Here is a 21,783-nt window from a genome sequence, read left to right on the forward strand (position 1 = left end):
ATTTTAAAAAGAAAACTCTGGTGCTGCTTTATTAAAATGCCTTTCTGGAGAGAGACGAATGAGACTGGACTAGAATCTCCTTTCCAGCTGCTTGCCTTGGAAGCAATGAAACAGCATGGCAGATGGTAACACTTTTTTTTGTTTGTTTTTCTTCCCCCTCCGTTCATAAAGCTCTGTGACTGAACAACAGAGAAACTGGTGAAGTAGATAGAAGTAAATATGATTATAAATCACTGACTTTCCTCAAGCCCATTTAGCAGGTTCCATTTCCCCCTACCTGCCTACTTAGCTGTATTATCTCCCTGTAGGTGTCATCTCAGACCGTTCTCAGATGGTCCTAAGCAGTGCTGAGAACCCACAACTCCCATGAAAATTGATGGAAGGTGTTGGTGCTTAGCATCTCGCAGGTGCAGAACAGGCCAAAATTGAGAGCTGTGCTTGCAACCCTGCATATCTTTAAAGTGGGGCTTATTGGAAAAAGGAACACCGGGCCATTCCAGTCTCTTCTTTTGTAGCATTCACAGACAAAAATGAATAAGCCCATTTCAAATGACTTATTTTAATAGATAATGTATTGCTCACAAACGGTGCCATATTGACAGCTCTGGAGACTGATGTCCTCAATTTATCAATACAACTAGTACAAGATGGTCAGCAGCAATGCAGATTTCTCTCACACTGCCCTTAACAAATTATTAGATTATTCAGAAGGTGCAGTCTCCATGTTTGCCACTGAGTGGTGGCTTTGTAGTACACAGATGCTTCCAGCTGAACTGGTAACCAGCAAGTCAAATGTTCCATGTTTCATTAAGATCCCCCACACACAAGAATTTGCAAAAAAAATTTACACCACCAAAAATGTGAAGCTGATACTGTTACATATTTTGTGTATTTATTTGTATATTTTGTGAATTGAATGACACTTGAAGAGAAATACTCATAACACTATAGTATGTATTCATAAAAATTGGCCTGATCGACCTTCTCCTGAAATACCAATTTCATTTGCTCTTACGTTAGTTGCTTGAGTAACTATCCCACTTTCAAGTACAATTTAGTGAGCTCCTCTGTAGAGAGAGACCTCTAAATTGTCCCTTTACCAACTCCTATATTATTGAAGAAGCGTTGATCTTCATGCTCCTCAATTTGATGACGCAGGTCACTATAGTATCTGATGCTAGCTGAGTCAGGATTTCTCTGAGTCCAGACATCTCTCTCCGCCAGTACAGGAGAGTAGTTATGGCTCACCTCTTACTCCGCCTAAGAGACCTAAGAGAAAGATTACTCCTAAGAGGAGACAGGAAAGACGAGTTGCATCTCCAAAGAAAAGAAGAAAAGTACATAGAGTGGATCAGTATTCTGCGGAATCCCGTCGGAACAAAGTAAGTTTACCTGTGTTCCAAAACTTTGTGACCGAAGTGTCAGTTTGAGGCTCTTATGTAGCTTAATTTTTGCAACTTGGACTCCCTTCCATACTTCAGTTTGGGAATTCCAAAACAGACCTTCTATAACTGTACTGAAAGATCACTGCTGGCAAAGCAGCAAGGATATATTGAGTCTTTCGGGAACTATGTTCTTCCTATTTTAGACTCTGTTCACTCTAGGGAAAGCCTCTTTAGGACCTTTTTAAAAATCCATCAAACAGAGGGAGCATGAAACAAATCTCTGGGAAGATCTTATCAGCGTCACCAACCCATTAGATTTTTATCATTAGTCTCACAATATTGGGTGTCCTTCTTTAAGCCCCATTTCCTGGTATCAAATGATTGATTGTGAGAATCTCTGATTTATTTATTTTTAAATAAAACCAAGTTTCTAGTCTTCATGGCTCTGGAGAAAAGTTGAAAATGTGACCTGAGTGTAACCTGAAGGCTCAAAAACCAGATGGCGCGCACACAAAAATCTCATTGTCTGAAAAATCTTGAGACTTTTGGGGGGAGGGGAGACAAGGGATGAAGGGCATGCAAATCATGATTTTTGAACCCATGATTTTGGGTCTGGCAATAATGCCTTATGATGGTACTTAAGTCTCTGTCTTCAAAAAGGTCAAAGTTGGAGGTTGCTTCACCAGGAAATGATTCAGAGAGAGGAGAAAGGATGATCCTTAATAAACGAAATCTCTCCACCTGCCACTAATTGACAACTTGGGAGGGGCTGTGGACCACTTCAGCATCCCTTCCATTCAGGGATTTTTAAACTAATTGTAACCCAGTTCATGGGGGCCTAAAAATATCTCCTGTGGGATCCAAGCAAAAATCTTAACACAGTACATTTTCAAAAAGGAGCAGTAGAAACTCTTCCCAGTAGCTTTCAATTCCTGATTTTAAAAAATATACATCTGAAATTAATCAGGTATTCTGAGACTCATCCTGGAACTGAGGGGGAGAGGGGAATCAGTCATCAAGTGTAAGAAACTGCCATTTCCCACAATACCTTGATCACTGATAGTCTACTCAAGAGGGAGGCTAATAATCTTCTTACATGAATGATGTCTCCTTCAACAAACTACACAGGAGTTCCCCTTTCAGAGTAGTTTGCCAATTCAAGGTCCTACTCTTTTTGGCGTAAAATATGCTCTCGGTGGCCTAATAGTGGGAGTTTGTGCATCTCCCCCTCCCCGCCGGCTTCTCTTCTCTGGATGAATATTTCATCCATCCATGCAAATTTCCATGCAAACCCAGTTGTGGATTTTTCACTAAGCCTTCAAAAACCTCAGCTTATTCTAGCACAAATTATCATCCACATCCAGTGCAAATTAACCCTTTAGTGCCAGCATTTGTTTATGCTCATTGAGAGCAATGGGATGTACCACAAGACTAGTCCCTAGGAGTTAAATCCTTTCCTCTCTTATACATCAGCATCTGGCTAAAATAGGTTCTAGCATGAGTTTTCCTTCTGAAGAACTATCTAGTAACACTGATCCGCATTTCTCAGTTTCATACCTGTTCCTCTTATAATAATGTCAACTGTTTTTTTCGGTGGCATCTCAGATATCCACACCTATCTTAGAAAATAAAGCCTTCCACACTACTTTACAAAGATCTGAGGTAGTGGAGGTCAGCATGTGATCTGAGCAAAGGTACACATAAGACTTTTATTCTTTCACTGATAACTCCTTGGAGGTTACATCTGGACAAGAACATGGTCTCAGGGCAGTCCCACATCCACGTAGAGTATCCTCACATAAACGTATTAATGACATTCAGTATCAACCTTAGTCTGTTTAAAAAATAAATAGATAGAACTTTTTAAATGAGAACCCGGTGAGAATAATGGAGGTGAAGGAACTAAATGGAGGTTCTCTGGCTGTGATCATGTGAAATAGTGTGGGGGGTTTGGTGGTGTGGGATGTTTGTTTTTTGCTTTGTTTTGTTTTTTTGGTTTAAAAACAGGATTTCCCCGATTAGTTTGTTTTCATGGTATCAAAAACATCTTTGCAAATCCCCAGCTGAAATTTGGTGGATATAGGATCTTAGAAAAGTACTGTGATTTGTGGTTCCTTATCCCATGTGGAAATACTATTGCTCTATTTTAAGAACAGCATAAACCTGTTCCACAAGAAAACGTTCATGTGAAATCCAAGAGGATTTGCAGTTCCCAGCTTTCCTAGCTGCAGAGTTACGATTTAGAGGCTGAAATAAAAGACCTAATTTCCTTACTTGATTGATTGAGATACAATTAGAGCTGACTGAAAAACAGACTTTCCAATTCATGGGGAAAATCTGATATTTTAACAGTGGGCTTTTGTCCCAGTTTGGGACAAAAAGTCAAAATAGTGAAATTTTTCATGGAATGAAAAGTTCTGAAAAATGTTGATTCAGAATGTTTCATCATTTTTGACTGAAACTAAATGTTCCTATTTTCCTAAATAGGAGCATTTAGTTTTAGAATCTTTTCCCCTCTGTCTGAGCTGCTGCAGTGTCTCCTGGGAATTGTAGTTCTGTGTTCTTCCTGCTCCCCAGCTGGATTCCATCTCCTTTGGCGCACAGCGGTTTCTCCCTGTGGCAGAGTCGCCATCGTGCTTCATGAGTTGTAATTTCCTGTATTACTTTGATTATTTTCAGAATCTACAACTCCACGAGGTGGGTGGCAGTTCAGGCAGAAGGAGAGCTTGCAAAACATTTAAATTAGGGTCAGGTTGACATTTGTAAGTGGAAATTTCCCTTGGGAAATTGTTGAAATCGACCTTTCCGAGTCAAGATTTTGACAAAATTCTGTTTTCCTACAGGAGAATTGTTTTTTTGTTCCAAATTTTTTAACTGATCCAGTTAAGTATGCAGATGAGATATTCAGCATATAGTGACAAACAGAAATGTTGGTCTGTCTCTCTCGCTCTCTCTTTCTTAAACTGTCCTTCATCTAAAATGTACGGAGATTCAAAGTATTTATTGTCTAATAAAAAAAAGTTGCACTCGCTTCTGTTCCTGCTCAGAATTGTAACTTGTCGGCATGCTGTCATAATTTTGCCTTTTTATAAAATAAAATATAATGTATTTATACCGTTTTAGGTCTGGGCATCCTTTTTCAAAATCTTGCCAGAATTGTCACTTGATCCTTTAGAGACCTTGGCTATCAAACTGAAGCTGCCTTTTTTTTTTTCCCCCCCCCCCCCCTCCTACTACTTACAATGGAAGTCTGAGGGCAGCCATTCTAGCACCAGATACCTCCTGGAGCACCCTTCACAGTGGTTTGGGATTTTCATATGAACACTGAGATTGAAGCTATGTACCATGACTACGTAGTTGGTGTTCGGAAAAACTGAAAAGCTAAATTCCATTTGAAGAACAGCATTTAAATCAGTTCTCTCCTCTCTTTCTCCCCCCCCCCCCAAATCTTCCCCAATCATATGCATTTTTCTAATATAGTAAATCTGCCTTTGCATTTACCATATGTTTAGGGGGTCTGTTGGAGGGGTAGGAATAGGATCAGTGATCTCTTGTAGTCATCCAACAACATCCCAATAGAAGATTTTTTGTATCTTTCCCTCAAGGAAATCAAACCAAGCTCATGGGAAAGGAGATGACCATTAGGTCAGGGTGATAACTACTCAGCCAAGGATCTGCCTTTTGATCTGGAAAGTTAACCTACCAAAATTCTGCTGAGGAAGCGCCACCTGTAGTGAAAGAGGGAGCATTGTAATGGTGATTAACTTCCTTTCTTTCTGCAAACTTTGTACAGATGATAAATCCTCTAAGGGATATTGACAAGACTTTAGGACAATTAATGGATGGACTGAAGCAGCTGAAACTACATCGATGTGTCAATGTTATCTTTGTTGGAGACCATGGTAAAAACTCTTACTTGTCCTTTCTTAGTATGTAAATATGGATAGAAACTGATGCTTGAGCAATTTCCAGAGCTTCACTGTGCTTAAAGTTACACACACACACAACAAGTACTTGACTGGATCAGAGCCTAAATGAACATCCTATTTTAAAAATTCTTTTAAAAAGTAAAAATATTTATTCACAGGATACTGACAATGTAAGCCCAACATTTAATTTGCCTGATAATTACCTTGTGGGGGAATTCCTTCTTATTTTAACTATTTGGTTTAACTGTTTGCACATTCATTCAGAATTAAGCCTGTTGTTTTTTGGGGTGTGAGCCACACAAATAATGTACAATCTCTCCTAGCTGCTCCCTAGCAAGTGTGAAGAGCTACAGTCTGTCCCCATGTCTTTTTTTTTTTTTTTTTTTTTTTTTTAAGTAGGTTAACTGTCAGGGAAGTGGTGTAGAAGCCTCACCCCCTTTTTAATGACAGTAGGAGAAGAATTTTGGAACAGTAAGTTTCCATGGCAATTAGGATGACAGCTGGTCAGATACAGAGGAACAAAGTTGGGGTAGTTATGAGAGACTGGGCCCAGCTTTGAAGGGTTATGGAGGAAGGAGAAAAGCCCCCAAGAGAGTTTGGATTGGGGAGAGAATAAGTGGCAAAAATGGGCAGAAAGACCAGAAATGGAAAATTGTGACTTGAAAGGTCTCTGTCACTTGGAAATTAGGGAAAACTTCACAATAAGAATTCATAGTAAAGACAGAGAAACGCCAGTGAAAAATACTATAGGCGAAAGAAGGAAAATAGAGATCGTTTGGGTATGTTTTGAGGTAGAGTTGTTCTTGGCATAACATTTCAGTGGGGTTACGAAAGGTCTCTAATTAGAGTAATAGTACACTAAATGAGTCATGATTTGCTATGGGATACTGTGCTATTCAGTTAAGATTTTGTGTGTGTGTGTGTGTGTGTGTGTGTGTGTGTGTGTGAATGAAGTGCCAGATTAACAGGCCTGGGCAGTAAAGTTCATTCTCTGTCTACAAAACAGGTACAGCACAGTGCTGCAGGTTTCTCTACCAGTTATGTCTCCTCCCTGATGTGGAGGGGATGACTGCTGGGGTTCTGGGGAGAGTTTATTTTCCAAATGTAGTCATTCCTTGTCTAGAGGCTTTTGAGCTTTACTTACTAAGAATTAGATTGAGACCACCAGTACATAGGCCACAAAACAACTCTCTGATGGTAACAACTCTTTGTTCACTCTACCTACAGTTGATTTAGAATACACCACCAAGATACAATACCTTTGTGTGTTTGTGTCTCCTCTCTTTAAACTGTATTTTAAAAATTCCTTTGAAACTAGGAGCTGATCTTAGCTCTTCTGTGAGTTAAAACTGGATGTATAACAAGTGTACGCTCCCTGGACTGGCATTGCTGCTCTGACACTGGCATTTTTGTTGTGCACATAGGTGCAAGCACCAGCCACAATTTGGTTCTTAAACAATATCTAATGTTGGTGATTATTAGTGCTGCCATCAAGAAGACATTAACTAAAAGAGCTTGATTTTGGTGAAAGCTGAAAACAAACAAAGGTGTCCATGTGTCTGACAGTTCCTTGGCAGGTGGAATAGTTCCAGTGACCACTCTTGATGACTAATTCATGAGTGTAGTCTTTCCATAAGCTTGAGGTTAGGTTACCTGCTAGGAAGAGAGGAATAGAATGAGTATATAAAGAAGAAATATTTGTTTTCGAACGGTTTCTCTGAAGCCAGAGATTGATGCCTGTATTTTAGGAAATAAGCTTGTTTCACAATATAATTCTCTATTAAAGGAGTCTTATTTCCCTTCCACAGGAATGGAGGACACCACTTGTGAAAGAACTGAATTTTTGAGTAACTATCTGACTAATGTAGAAGATATCGTATTGGTGCCTGGGTCTTTAGGACGCATTCGCCCTCGATCTAATAATAATCTGAAATGTAAGTTGATTATACAAGTATCGTACTATACTGAGGCCAAGATTCTGCAACTCTTAACTAAGGTAGAGTAGCGCATATCCAGACAAGTTGTCCCATGATCGTGAGACTTGAAGGGGTTCATCACCTTGCAGAATTGGATGCTAAGTGAGAATGTTTTTTTGTTTTGTTTTGTTTTTAATTATTATTAAATGTAGTCTATTGACTAGGGCCTATTGACTGGTCAAGAGGTAGTATTAATTATGAATCCATTAGTTTTCCCATTCTTGTGGCCAAAAAATAGTGTTGGATATTTGCAGGGGCGACTCTAGCTTTTTTGCCGCCCCAAGCACGGCAGGCAGGCTGCCTTCTGCAGCATGCCTGCGGGAGTCCCTGGTCCCATGGATTCGGTGGCATGCCTGCGGGAGGTCCGCCGGTCCCGCAGCTTCAGCATACCCACTGCCGAATCTGCGGGACCGGCGGACCTCCCGCAGGCAAGCTGCCGAAGGCTGCCTGACTGCCGCCCTCGCAGGGACTGGCAGGGCGCCCCCCCAGCGGCTTGCTGCCCCAGGCACGCGCTTGGAGCGCTGGTGCCTGGAGCCGCCGCTAGATATTTGGCAGCCATGCACAGCTAAGGCAGAGTGTGGGTAAGAGAAAACTGTGAAGTGTGAATTTGAGCAAATGGGCTCAGTGATAGTATATGAAAAATCTGGGTTTTTTTGCAACATGCTTTTAAGAAGTTGCTTGGAGCTCTAAATTATGATACCATTTGAAACATTCTGGGGATAATTTTCTTGAAGATGTATCTGGTTGTGCAAAGACCGGATTGAGATATTTCAAGATTACAAAATCCAAAAGCCCATCAGAGCAAATGGGTACATGTTAAAATCAGTACCTAGATTAAAGGTTTAACTATGAACAAATGTATTCTGATGTTTGTCTAAGGGACATGTGTAAAGATCTGTTTTCAAATACCAATGTTTCACTGATGTGTATCTTAAGCTTTTTAGAGCATAAAAATGAATTTATTCACGTCCTAACCTGCAAGTATTTCACAGTACACTCAAAAATAAACAATGTTGTGATTTTGGTGGGCTACCATAAAGACTAAATTCTTTCTTTGTAGATTCTACCTAAACTATTAGTAAACTTCCAGTTACAACTTTTTTTTAAAGATCTTCCCACACCTATTATCTCCTATATGAGTGAATATTTTTGTGTATCTTCCACTGAGAACTTTTTAAAAAGCCTCCATTGTCCCTTCGTTGACTCCAGTGAATTTTGCTTCAGTTTTCAGTAGGAGTAGGATCAAGCACTACCACATTAAAGTTCTACAGATAATTAGGTGCACCATATTTTACTGTTATGCAAAGAGGAGTGAAATAGCATGAGGAAAATCATTCTTTCAATTTTCCCTGATGTTGAGCAAGTTCTTTTCCTTTGACTGGGGCATGGTGAGAACTTCCAAAGAGAAAATCAGTTGTCCTCGCTAATCCCTGGTACAATGCCTCTGGGTTTTGTTTTGTTTTTCACCTCCTTTTGCATTCATCTCCTCTATGGGTCTCTTTCTATCCTCTTCTCCCTGAATGTTTGTAATTGCTTATAAATGAACAATTCAAACACAAAATAAATAGGCACATTCCCGGGACTTGGAACAGAACTTTAAATGGCAAATTACCTAACTACTTTCTCTCTCCTCCTCTATTTCATGCCTTAACACTACCTTCATTCTCGCATCTTTGAAATAGATGTGCCTGTGAATTGTACCTGAGACTGAATGTGACTCATTTCAAAGCCAATCAATATCATGCCTTAAGCAGCCAAAATAATATGGTTGAGAGACAAGGTTCTTCATTTTCTTCCAACTCTGTTTTCTCCTCCGGGGCCTGAGAAATGCTGTTTGCTGGCCCTGGAAGAAGTGAGACTGAGAATTTAATGTGGGTTGTCCAAGTGGTAGTACAGCTTACAAAGAGTAAAGTCCCAAGGCTTGCCCAGAATGTTTTTTCAGTTATTTCATTTAGTCACTTATTCAGCTGTGTGTAATGCTAAAGCAGCCAAAAGAACCACAGCTTTCTTATTAATTATTGCTTATAAAGATGCTTATTCTTGCACTTAAACACTCTTACAGAAAGCTTTTGCAAAGTCTCAGATATGACTGCTTACTTGTTAGATTAGATAGATGATTTTCAAGACGTTAGTTTAAAATTTTTATTTCTATGACTATTTAATTTCAGGTCCAAAGTATAAAACACTGATCAATGCTGCTATAAAAAATGTTGGGTAATTAAGGAAAGGCACATTAAAGGTGTATTATTGCACATCATCTAATACATTTTGCTAAGATAGGATAGCTTTTAAAAGGAGCCTGGACTCCTGAAAAGAGAGTGCTTACCTTGTAACTCCAATAAACAGATGACTGTTTTATGTCTTTGTGTGTCTTTTAACAGATGATCCTAAAGTAATTGTTGCCAACCTCACAGTAAGTATTTAGCACTGGCATATTATATCTGTCTACAGTATATTGTTCATTTCACATGTTAATTTGGGGATTTATTCAGCGTTCCCTGCTCACTCTTTAGTCAGAAAACCAACATTAGGCTGAAGATCGAGAGGTAAATAGGGCCCTTCATGAGTAGGGATTAATGTTTGTCATGAGTTCCACTGTTTGCTGCAGTAGTAGCTTTTATAACCCTTTTGGGTAGTACACAGCCAGAATGTCCCTGATGGTCTTGAGTCCCTGAATTGAGCCGATTTATTCCTTCCTTCAGAAATGGAAAGTAACCTTTTTATGAGTAAACATTTTAGTAGTACTTGGAAGATGCAGTAAAAATCCATTTGATATCCCTCAACCTTAACCTTGTTTTTATGAAATTCCCATTAAATATATACTGATTTATCAAATGTAGAAGCCAACTGCTTTAAATACATTTTTTGAAAGGTTATCTATTCAGTATTCAGGAGTCTTCTGAAATTAAGCTTTGGTCAGATATGAACCGTTTTGCATATCACTGAGGAAAATGTGGTGGAGTTTTTCAAAAACACTCTGTAGCGAGAACAAAGGTGTCAGATGTGTATAGAACATAATTCAAAACTCACCTGTCCTTAGGGAAGCATTGTATAAATAGTGTACTGATACAAATATGGTCCTTTAAATTGTTGTGCAAGATCTGGGATATATGTCTACTCTACGTAACCTTGAACTCTGAAATCAAGCAGATTGTATGGTTGAAGCCACACTAGTGATGATGACTTGAAACAATATAGCTTCTTACAATTCTCTTTCAGTGTAGAAAGCCAGACCAGCACTTTAAACCTTATTTGAAACAGCACCTTCCCAAGCGTTTGCACTATGCTTACAACAGAAGAATTGAGGATATTCACTTATTGGTGGACAGAAGATGGCATGTGGCAAGGTAAACTGTGGTGTCTTTGTGTGTGTGTGTGTGTGTGTGTGTGTGTGGTTTTCTTTTTGGTCTTTTCTGCCTTCTCTAGTTTAATTACTGGCAGTTTTGAATATTCTTAAACTATTTAGCAATTAGCCAGGCAAAAAAATAATCCTATTTAGAGAGGCAGGCAGTTTATACCATTACTTTGCTTTTAAAGACAATAGAAAAGGAGGCATCTTTTCTACTGTCAACATCCTTTTGTGTTTAAAATATCTTCTGTTTGTTCCTTTGATCTGTTGATAAAATGATATATTAAATCGAGTACAGCTAGTCCTTTAGTCATAAAGCTGAGTCAGTGTATTTTTTTGGTAGAGAACAGGACAGATTTATGTTCTTGGCATCTCTTGTGATGGACTTAAAGAATTGGTAGTTCTCTTTTGAATATGTTGCTGCCAGTCAAATAGTGTGTCATAAGTGTCTTTGCATGCAGTATAGTTGTAGCTGTGTCGGTCCCAGGATACCCACCTTGTCTGTCTAATAAGTGTCTTTGACACTTGTGCTAATCTTCCTGTATTTATGCAAAGATCTTTCTACTAAAGCAGTGAATGGGAAATCCCAATTGCTGCTTCAGACTGGATGCAATTCCAGTAGGCAAGGTGAAAAGTAGTCGTCTTTCTACAATTTCTGATGATGGTTCTCAAATTTCAAATAATTAAATTCTGGTTTTAGGCCTCCCATTTTAACAATTTTTATTGATACATGTAGCGCTAGACAGGAGACAGTTTTCCTGTTCTGCAAAACTTGGAGTATAGAATTTTTCCTATTTTCTATTTTTCCTATTCCACATCCAGATGAACCCATGACCTCCTTTCCAGGATTTTCATGATTCAGACTAGGGACTTGAACCTGGGTCTTCCACTCCCAGTTGAGTGCCATAACCACTAGGCTCTTGGCTATTCTGGGGTCAATGTGTCTGTCTGGTTTTGACCTGTGAAACCTTTCCTGACAAAAGTTGTTTGTCAAAACTGGTATGTTCCATCAAAAAGTTTTGGTTTAGAACAATCATCATTTTCCAGCCCCCTCTTTTTCTTCCCCCCCCCCCCCGACAAAAAAAATAGTTGGAAGATTCCCAAACTGCTCTAGATACAGGATGGGGAGGAGAGGTAATAGGAATATTTTATTCAAGATTTTTTGTAACTGTAATTCATGTTATATTCATAGCCAGGAAAAGGCTATTTCTGTAATAGTTACAGGTCTGATTGCTTCACTTCCAGTCTTGAGGACAAAAGCCAAATCTCTGAGAGAACATCATCTAATGGGTGTACAAACTGACTTTTAGAATGGCAGCCCACTGGACTGCTAGGCAGCCCCAGTGATACTGCTCATAAATCTTAGTTTGTAACAAAGCTAGTCATTATATTTCTGATTACCACTTACTTTCTTCGTATGTTTCTCTTCCTTCTGAGTTTCTCCCATTTTCTCTCCAGGTCTGTTTCTCCTTTGCCTACCACAAGGTGAAAGAGTAAGCAGGTGAAAAGGACTCAATAGCATTGTAATTTATTAAAAAGGTGCTTTCTGACTTTCTGAGAAGCATCTGTTAGAATGCTACTGATTTAGGGCAACATGATCCTAAACAGCTTCAATCTGTAGGTGTCCCCAGTGGGGAAGGGCTTCTACATGGGAATGGCAAGTTATCCAAGGCTAACAAAAGCTGATGTCAGTTATTCTATATTCATTGCTACTGATTTAGGGCAACATGATCCTAAACAGCTTCAATCTGTAGGTGTCCCCAGTGGGGAAGGGCTTCTACATGGGAATGGCAAGTTATCCAAGGCTAACAAAAGCTGATGTCAGTTATTCTATATTCATTGGTTTCTTTTCAAGTACATCCCAGGCAGGTGATGTCTCAAGTTTTTCATTCTCTTAAATAATGGCATAGTATTAAGTTATATTGCGCCATCCGTTTAAACAGAAACACTCATAGTTGTCAATGGGGATTTCTGTTAAGAACTAATGTCACAATATACCTATTAAAATACTGAGCAAAATTCAGTTTTAAGACTTTTGAGAGTAATGGGAGGACCCATGTGCTTGTCCAAATCCATCGCTTCCTTGGTGGAATATATTTAATGTTGAGGGAGCATCATTGGGAAAGAGAGAAATGAATTCCCATTTAACATTTTAATACATTTCAAAATTATAACCCCTTTTGTCCTCTTTGGAGAACTGCCTACCTAACTTCCCCCTAGAGTTTCATTTGGGTATGTTATTCACTTCTTGTCCCAAGTAGTGTGTACTGCTGGTGCATCCACTCCGGTGTGGGGGATGATTGTAGTTCGTGAACTGCTCTGGGATAGTTTAGGGCAAAGTTTCTGTATAATTGAGATGACTTCACTGTGTGTGTGTGTGTGTGTGTGTGTGTGTGTGTGTGTGTGTGTGTGTGTGGTTTTTTTTTTTTTTTTTAAAGGCTGGAATTTTCAAAGTAACCTGTAGAAGTTAGGTGCCCAAATCCCCATGACATTCAAAGGGAGTTAGGCTCTACCTCCCTTCAACTCCTTTTGAAAATCACAGCCTAAATTTTAATCTTCTGAAACTACATTGTCAGGTCAGCAATAATTCTTATGATTTTACATTTCAATATAGGAAATCCATGGATGTTTATAAGAAACTATCAGGAAAATGCTTCTTCCATGGCGATCACGGATATGACAACAAGATCAATAGTATGCAGGTATAAGCTGCAAAGTAACCTTTTGGGGAGGGTAATTGGGGGGGGGGGTGTTGGAGGGAGAAACTTGAAGTCTTAGAATTTTTTTTTTTTTTTTTAAAGAGTTAAAGCAAACTTCTTCTTCTTACCATGTTTCTCTCTTCTTTGAAGACTGTCTTTGTAGGCTATGGTCCCACATTCAAGCACAAGACCAAAGTACCTCCATTTGAAAATATTGAACTTTACAACATTATGTGTGGTAAGCTACTCCATTTTTAAACTACTTTTGCCAACAAAGCTTTCAGAAGTTGGTGTAGGCACAACTTATGCTTGTGTTCTGGGCCACTGCCTTCTCCCCTAGCACTGCACTGTCGCTTGCCCTTTGGATGGAAGGACAGAATGCACAGAGGCCTATGTTTGTTCTGCTCCAACAATTGGAGTGCATTCACATTGTGTTTCTGCTGGCAGCTCCTCGGATATCAAATATAGAGGGCTACAATCTAGTATGTCCGTTCTCCATTAGCCCTGGGAGCTAGACTTGTGCCCAGAGAGGGCTTCTGCCCCTGCATCCCATGCGTGGGAGCGCAGGCGTTATTTTGCCACTACTGTGCCTCTTGTTGGCGATTAATTGTTTTCGAAACTCTTACTGCAGCAATGAAGTAGAGAAGCTAGGTATGGCAATGCATGAATATAATTTTTATGATCCTGTCTTTTACTGTAAAAGGAAATATACATTAAACTTTCCACCTGAGGAGTTCAAAAGAAGCTGCACATATTAATTTATAAACATGAAACACATCTGTGTGTTTATATAATTATTCCCATTTATAGATGAGGAGGAGGCTAATTGGTCTTGAGGTCTCAGAAGTCAATAGCAGAGTTAACTAAGGTAGAGTAGTCAGAGTTGGAAATAGAACCAAGATCATTTTTTACTTTGTCTCCTGCTTTAACCAGTAGACCACACTTCCTTTCAGATATGAACCAGTCGAGAGATCACACTGGAACAGAACTATTGTCATTAACATGATGTGCCTTTGTGCAAATCACAATAACAGCTCATTGTGTCTACTCACTCTTCTCCAAATGTGTGCAATATTGAACTTTCCTGTCTGTCAGTGGTGTTATGTGGCTTACTTAATGTTTGTACAGTAACAGGAAATCCTGGATGAAAGATTCCAAAAAAATGTTTTAGTGGGGATGTTAAATGCTGAATATCAGTTTGACTTTTAGTATTTTTTAAGACTGATAGCACTATCCGCTTTAACCAAGCATGCTGCAGGTTTGCCCTCTAAGGCATTGATCCTCATTGGAGCCTCTAGAGGTACATCTACTCTGCAACCCCCAATACCCCCAACCCATGGCAGCAAGTCTCAGAGCTCGGATCAACTGACTCGGGCTTGCAGGGCTGGCACAATGGGGCTAAATATAGCAATGTAGATTTTTTTTTTCCCCCTTGGGCTCTGACCCCTCCGACCTCCCCGGGTGAGTGTTCTTAGCCCCTTAGTGTGGGCCCCGCGAGCCTGAGTCAGTTGACCTGGGCTCTGAGACTCGCTGCTGCAGGTGTTTTCCCTGCCCCTCCCCGCCCCCCATGTAAACGTGCCCGAGGAGTTACGATAATAAAAATGTTTAATAGTAGTAGCAGTTTCTCCACCTAGCTATAATACTAAATCTTATTGTTCCTATCATGAGAATTTCCAACACTAATTGCAAAACAGGCTTCTCTGATGTGGACAAAGGCTTAGTACTGTTCTTTGGTTAAATTAAAAGTAATTCTCTCTACTTCATGGGTATAAAGTAGTTGGTGTCTTGTTTCTAGCCATCTAGGAAATGGGCACTGTGTACTGATGTGTACAATGTAGTACCATTACAGTTTTAGAACCCTGCTTCTGTGTTTGATGTCTTGTCAGATCTGCTTGGATTAAAGCCCGCTCCTAATAACGGAACCCATGGAAGTTTAAATCACTTGCTGAGGAGCAATGCATTTAAACCGACCATGCCAGATGAAGTTGCAAGGCCGCTCTATCCTGTAGCTGCATTTTCTGCATCTGAATTTGATTTGGGCTGTACATGTGATGACAAGGTAGACTCATGGATTTATTCATACTGGTGTCATTAAGGATAATTGTCTTGTACTGTAGGTTAGGGGGATATTGCATGTTCTCCCTTTAAGAGAAGGAGGCTCTAACGTTTAAGTATCCCTTTGATCCTTCATGCCGTTAAGAGTCTTTCATACCCTTTGGAATATTTCGTGTAATGTGTTCACAATAAGGGTGTTAGAGTGCTAGTATTGCTTTGCTAAATAAATAGTGAACATGAGATGTCAGAGAATGCTCTTATGGTTCAGCTGCTAATCTTTTTCACTCTTTTTAAAAATTTTATAAAGAACAAGTTGGATGAACTCAATAAGCGCTTTCATGTCAAAGGAACAGAAGGTAAGGACATGGTGGTTAATAAACATTTATTTTCTTCATTTTCAGTGGTGGTTTACTACATTTAAAATCAACCAACATTCAAACTAATGAGAATTTATAAAATACAGTAAACTCATGCACTTGTAGTGTCTCTGTGTGTAGATTTTAGAAGCGTAGTCTGGTAGTTACTAAATCAGACCTAAAGTTCATTAGCTCAGCATCCTGTTTCTGATAGTGGTCAGAAGAAGATGCAAGCAACTCCATGTTAGACAGATGTAGGATAATTGTATCCTAATCCTTAAAAGAGATGGGCTCACAATGTGAAGCATATTGTTTTGTGTTCCTTGCCAAATGTTTTAGCATTAAGTAGAATAGCTCTGAATATTCTTATCAATATAAATGTCCTATTTCCTTTTAGAATCTTGCTAAATTCCATTAGCCATGTGTGTGTTAGCTTGAGCTGGACCAAGCTTTGTAAACTTTTCCCTGCTACTTTAGCAAATCTTGTGTTTTTTTTGGAATTGGATCCTGAGCTACCTCCAGTCAGGCATTTGCGGTCCTTTTTTTTTTTTTTTTTTTTTTTTTTGTATAGCTTTCATAAATCTTTCCCTTTCCTTAATTCTAGTAATACAAACAATTGTGCAGGTCATTCTTTACAAGTAAAATTATTCCCTGCTTCTGCAAGTTTAATTGCTTTTCTATAGGTTATCATCATAAAGCATAAGGCACCAGATGAAATTTAGGTCTAGCATTTTTAACTACCTGTAATTCTGCTGTTATGCCTGTCACTAAACCAATGTCCACATCAAAAACAGAATTAATTTTTTCTTTTCACTATGGAATCTAACACTAGTGCATGGGAGGTATGCTACTACAACTTTATCTTAAACCAATTTCTGCTAATTAGTGAAGGAATATTTCATTCTGTACCAAGTAATGGTAACAGCAAACAGGTACCGCTGTACTTGCAGGCATCCTGAAACCTGATCTTGCTTTGGTTAACTTTTTTTTTCAACATTTTATCAGTTTTTTCTTAGTATACTATAAATACATTTGTTCTTGTACATGTCTTCAGAAAGTGGCTACTGTAGCACCTATGTCAATTTCAATCATCATATTTAAGTTGTCTATATTTGTTAATCCAACATGGAACACTTGAATCACACTTATTCTAAGCTAGAGCTGGCCAAAACTAGGGATTTCTGGTTTGCAGGACATGTTGACGTTTCTTAATTTGGTTTCATTCTAAATCAGAACAAAACCAAGATATTTTTTTTTTGTAATTTCTCACAAACTGCAAATCCGCCTCCCTCTTTCTGAAAAATCACTTCAGAAACACTGACGCAGGCTGTTTCCAAAAAGGGATAGGCTCCCTGGACTCATAGCTGCTGGCTGAAATTGACATTCTTGTCAAGTTTCTCCACTGCTTTCTGGAGGAGCATGGTTCTGTGTGCGGGGGACCCCAGCATCTTGTGGGCTACTTGTTTGCTCACATGCCAGAATGGAGCTGCAGGTCTGGTAGTTCCTCTGCTGAGCCACCCACTCCAAGGCTAGGGTGACCAGATGTCCCGATTTTTATAGGGACAGTCCTGATATTTGGGGTGTGGGTGTTTTTTTTGTTTTTTTTGTTTTTTAAATATGGGCTCCTATTACCCCCCCACCCCCGTCCTGATTTTTCATGCTTGCTATCTGGTCACCCTCCCCCATAGCTATTCTGAATCTGAGCAGTTCCACTGCCATTCTGTGTTTGGGGGATGGATGGGATGGGAAGAATTTCTCTCCTTTTTAAAGTCTAAACTACTGTATTTCTGTAGCAGTCATCTCAGTTATTTAGACTGGGTGCTACACAGGGGATTTGCCTTTTAAATGGGCATGTGTTGGACACATTGATTCTGGCTGGGTTTTTTCTTCTTTGTTATTACATGTAATTTAATGTAACTTCCTCCAATTTCTAGAGAAACACCTCCTGTACGGACGTCCTGCGGTGCTTTATCGTACCAAGTACAATATCTTACATCACCAAGACTTTGAAAGTGGTTACAGTGAAACATTCCTGATGCCTCTCTGGACATCGTACACTATTTCAAAACAGGTCAGATTTATCTTTGCTTTCGAAAAATGACACTGCTTACCTGTATTCCTGGAGTCTTAAAATTTCCTTTTCCTTCAGGAAATTTCCTGCTTGGAATAACGTAGATTTCCATTCTAAAGAGCACTTCCACTCTCCATGAAAAGTGGAATTTTAAGGACCATATGCTGCTTGTTGTTGGCTTTTTGTTTGTTTGTTTTTAAACGCTTAATCCAGGATTTGTTTTTCTGCAACAGAATGTCTAGTTTAATCAGCTAGTTTATCAAGTTGTTTCTAATGGGAATTCCTACTACTAGATTGCTTAAGTAGACTCTGTCTCAAGGAGCAGGTTTTTACTATAGAGGTTGATGGATATATTTTATATTATAGAGGATCCTTCATCTTATCTGTTGATTATTTGAAATCATTATGCTTCACATAACATTCTTTATTGATGTTAGGCCTAAACAAGTCACACACTCTTGTTCTTGACTTCTTTTCCTGGAATGATATTTACAGTTTGTTCCATGTATGCCTTTCAATGTAGGCAGAGGTATCTGGTGTCCCTGAGCATCTGTCTAACTGTGTGAGGCCTGATCTGCGCATTTCTCCAGGAAACAGTCAGAGCTGTTCAGCCTACAGAGCAGATAAACAAATGACTTATGGATTCCTTTTTCCTCCTCGTAAGTTTAAATAGGATGTCTGTAGAATATAAAGGAGGTATTCTGTATGCAGCTACTTTTGGTTCCCTAGAGATTTTTGAGCTTCCTCTTGTCTGTTAGGGAAATTTTTTCCTAGGAAAAAGAAGGCACAAGGTCTGTATGGGGTTGAGGGTTTTTAAGTGTCACAGAAGAGATATTTGATAGCCTCAGTATTACCAGTTTGTTTGTTTTTTCTTGTGGCGAGACCACAGTAACCCAATGGAACTGTTATCAGCTAAATGTAACTCTGTTTTAATTGTACATGATTTTGACTACTGAATGAATTTCAGTTGTCTCTCTCTGCTTCTGAAAAGTTCAGTAACTCAAATATCCATTCAGCTAGTCAGTCAATCTGTTTATTATCAAAAAGAATGATTTGATCAGTCCAGAAGTACTTGCATGGAAAGATGATGTCTGGAAATAGAGAAGGACTCTTTTGTCTAGCAGTCAAAGACAAAACAAGACCTCAGTGGTTGAAAGTTAAATTTGAAACTTGACAAATTCAAAACTGGAAATAAGATATAAATATTTAACAATTAGAGTAATTAACCATTAGAATAGCTTACCAATATGGCATATATTTCCATCTCTCTCAATCTTCAAGTCAAGTCTGGATGTCTTTCTAAGAAATGCTGTAACTCAAATAAAAGTAACTGAGCTTGATGTAGAAATTACAGGCTGGAATTCTATAAGCTGACCTTATATCTAACCCAGGTCATAGATCAGTGATCCCTTCTGAACTTAAAATCCATGGATATGAAATAAGATGATCACAAAAGAGACATTTTGTGCCATCAAATACTGGTTGAATAGTTTGAAATCTGGTATTTATTGTGTATGCAGTAATGATGAAGGGAGAGAGCCTCAGCTGGCAAAATTTGGCATTACTCCTCTTTAAGTCAATGTACCTACGCCAATATACACCAGCTGAGCATCTGGCCAGCAGTCTTCAATTCAAAATCCTAGAGAAATGCAGCTACTGTCTGAATTTACTTGTCATAAGATTTAATAAACTATTAGTACATGTCACAACCAAAATTGATTAGTCTGAAAACTTAATGAGAATGGATTTCTGTCTGTGTGTAAAGGGAGATCAACAATTTTTCATGCATGTTGTACAAATGATTATCTTAGGCTCTACTGGTTGACTTGCTTACCACTTCTTCAGTCTCTGGGGAATGGATGGATATATACCAGTCAGAATGAATGTCTGAGCAGACAGTTGCAGCCTTGGGGGATGACTTCCTCCCCTCTGACTTATTAAAGGAAGGGTTGAAATGGGTTTTAAAAGGAGTATGTATGTTACAGAACTAAAGGCAGTAGAGAGATGGATCATTTCTTGATTTTTCTGATCAGACTCTATTCTGCCTTGGAAGTGTGAGCCTTTATATAAAAAAAACAAGTTGCAAAACAATACAGTACAATTATCACACCTCCTGAGAATGTACAAAAATAGAAACAAATTTAGCTGATGGAAGATTGAAACAAGGACAAAAACCCTCTGTTCTCAGTCCATCTGTCATGTAAAGTAACAAGAAATTGTGTTTAGTTTAATCTAGAGTCTCATTTAGAAGATAATCTTTCTTTTGATTACTGCCTGCAATTGTTTGTTTTATTTTTCTTGAGTCTCTGAGATTTCTACTAGGAACTTTCATGTTAACACATCTTGTTCTATGACTTTCAGAACTAAGTTCCTCTGCAGAAGCTAAATATGATGCCTTTCTAATAACAAATATCATTCCAATGTATCCTGCCTTCAAAAGTAAGTATGACACTCTTGTGGGTTACAGCTGATTCCATGCACCACTTAGCTAACTGGTATAGATATCTTTCGAAAATGGTGTGGCTGCTGAACTATGGAATGAACTGATTTAGAGGTTTATTGGATAACTTTCAGCTGGCCTCTCTGAATACATGTATAGGAATACAGGTGGACCAAATGGATTTATCACAGATGGGGCTAAATGCATCTAAACAAAAAGTGAACTGACCTAAATCTAAATGAAACCCATTAACTTTTCTTTTGTTTGTGCGCCGCTTTGCTTCCTAGTTTTGGTGGCAGGTAGCAAACTATCAGACTCTTCTGGTGGCATTTCTGGCTTGGCTGGAAGCAGAAAGTCTTGGAAAAGGCTCAAGAAGTAGCTCTTGTGAGATTTCCAACCCAAATTCTAGACCAGAGAGGTTTGGCTAAACCTCAAAACTCTGGGATGCTTTTCAAACCTAAGGAGGGTGTTAGCAAGCCTGTGGGTAGAAACAAGTGGTGATATACATAAGGAGCTTGAGCAAAGGTGGCAGAATGAGTGTTACCTGATCAAACAGTGGAAAATCATTACTGATTACCCACTCTGAAGTCATGATTTATAAAAATGCTGTTTCCAGGAACATAATCATAGGACAAAACAACCATAAATTTCTCATTGTGGTGTCATTCTTTTTTAATTATAACTTGATGTTGGAGTCCCCAACAACTCAGAGTTCTCCAATGGAGGGGTTGATGGTCGTCATGATTTCTGTAGTACTTGAAGTATGCATGTGCAGTACAGAGGGAGAAGGTCCCTGTACAGAGGATTTTAAAATTTATAATGGGGAAATGGAGGATATCTGAGTGAGCAGGACATCAGTTGAAAACATTACAATGTACTTTAGTTACATACACTTGCGGTTAGTTCCTTTCTTTTACTTTTTAAATATATTTGGGAGCTCTGTGTGTGTGTGTCCCATCTTTTATAAATGAAGATGCTTATAGGTTAAGGGAGGAAGAGTATTGATATCTTGTCCAGTATGACAATCTATCTACATCGTTCAGAAGACACTGCTCTTCCGTCATATGTTACAATATAACTAAGTCATTGCGGAGTCCACCTAGTTCCAGAAATTAGATAATTAATATCTGAGGGAACCTCTCTGAAAGGAATGTGCCTTTCATGCTCTTTTAGGTTTGACCTTCCTTAGAGATTAGAGGTTTTGCTATTCAATTAATCAAAGCAGCACTGAGACTTTGTGCTTACAAAGAGCCAAGGACATTAAAAGTGTGTATGTGAATACTCATTTCTACTGCTAGAGAAGGAACAGCAAGCTTTCTGTATAAGGTCTATTGCAATGCCCGCCTTTGAATGGTACTGTGCATTTCCTTTATCACTCATTAGAAAATAAATTAATAAAGCACAAATCTAGAGCAGTGATACTCAGACTCAGTGGTTCAGGAGCCAGATTAGTGATCAACATTACCCAGAAGAGCCACAGTATTATTAGTTAACCAACTGTAGTTGATAAAAAACATAGTGAA

At 38.9% G+C, this 21,783-nt stretch overlaps 1 protein-coding gene across 3 annotated transcripts in view; it reads left to right on the forward strand.

Moving 5' to 3' along the window:
- Positions 1 to 21,783, forward strand: part of ENPP2 (ectonucleotide pyrophosphatase/phosphodiesterase 2) — a 64,885-nt gene that overhangs the window by 34,705 nt on the left and 8,397 nt on the right. The window contains exons 12-23 of one of the 3 annotated variants that reach the window (XM_065397673.1): positions 1,230 to 1,382; positions 5,179 to 5,287; positions 7,123 to 7,248; positions 9,672 to 9,703; positions 10,510 to 10,637; positions 13,254 to 13,341; positions 13,489 to 13,576; positions 15,225 to 15,405; positions 15,697 to 15,749; positions 17,684 to 17,820; positions 18,344 to 18,479; positions 20,182 to 20,259. In XM_065397673.1, coding sequence (XP_065253745.1) covers positions 1,230 to 1,382; positions 5,179 to 5,287; positions 7,123 to 7,248; positions 9,672 to 9,703; positions 10,510 to 10,637; positions 13,254 to 13,341; positions 13,489 to 13,576; positions 15,225 to 15,405; positions 15,697 to 15,749; positions 17,684 to 17,820; positions 18,344 to 18,479; positions 20,182 to 20,259 — 1,309 coding nt within the window. The remainder of the gene's footprint in view (positions 1 to 1,229; positions 1,383 to 5,178; positions 5,288 to 7,122; positions 7,249 to 9,671; positions 9,704 to 10,509; positions 10,638 to 13,253; positions 13,342 to 13,488; positions 13,577 to 15,224; positions 15,406 to 15,696; positions 15,750 to 17,683; positions 17,821 to 18,343; positions 18,480 to 20,181; positions 20,260 to 21,783) is intronic. The other 2 variants (XM_065397674.1, XM_065397675.1) reach the window with 2 other exon arrangements.

The sequence above is a fragment of the Emys orbicularis genome, chromosome 2 (assembly GCF_028017835.1).
Source record: "Emys orbicularis isolate rEmyOrb1 chromosome 2, rEmyOrb1.hap1, whole genome shotgun sequence".
Lineage (NCBI taxonomy): Eukaryota > Metazoa > Chordata > Testudines > Emydidae > Emys > Emys orbicularis.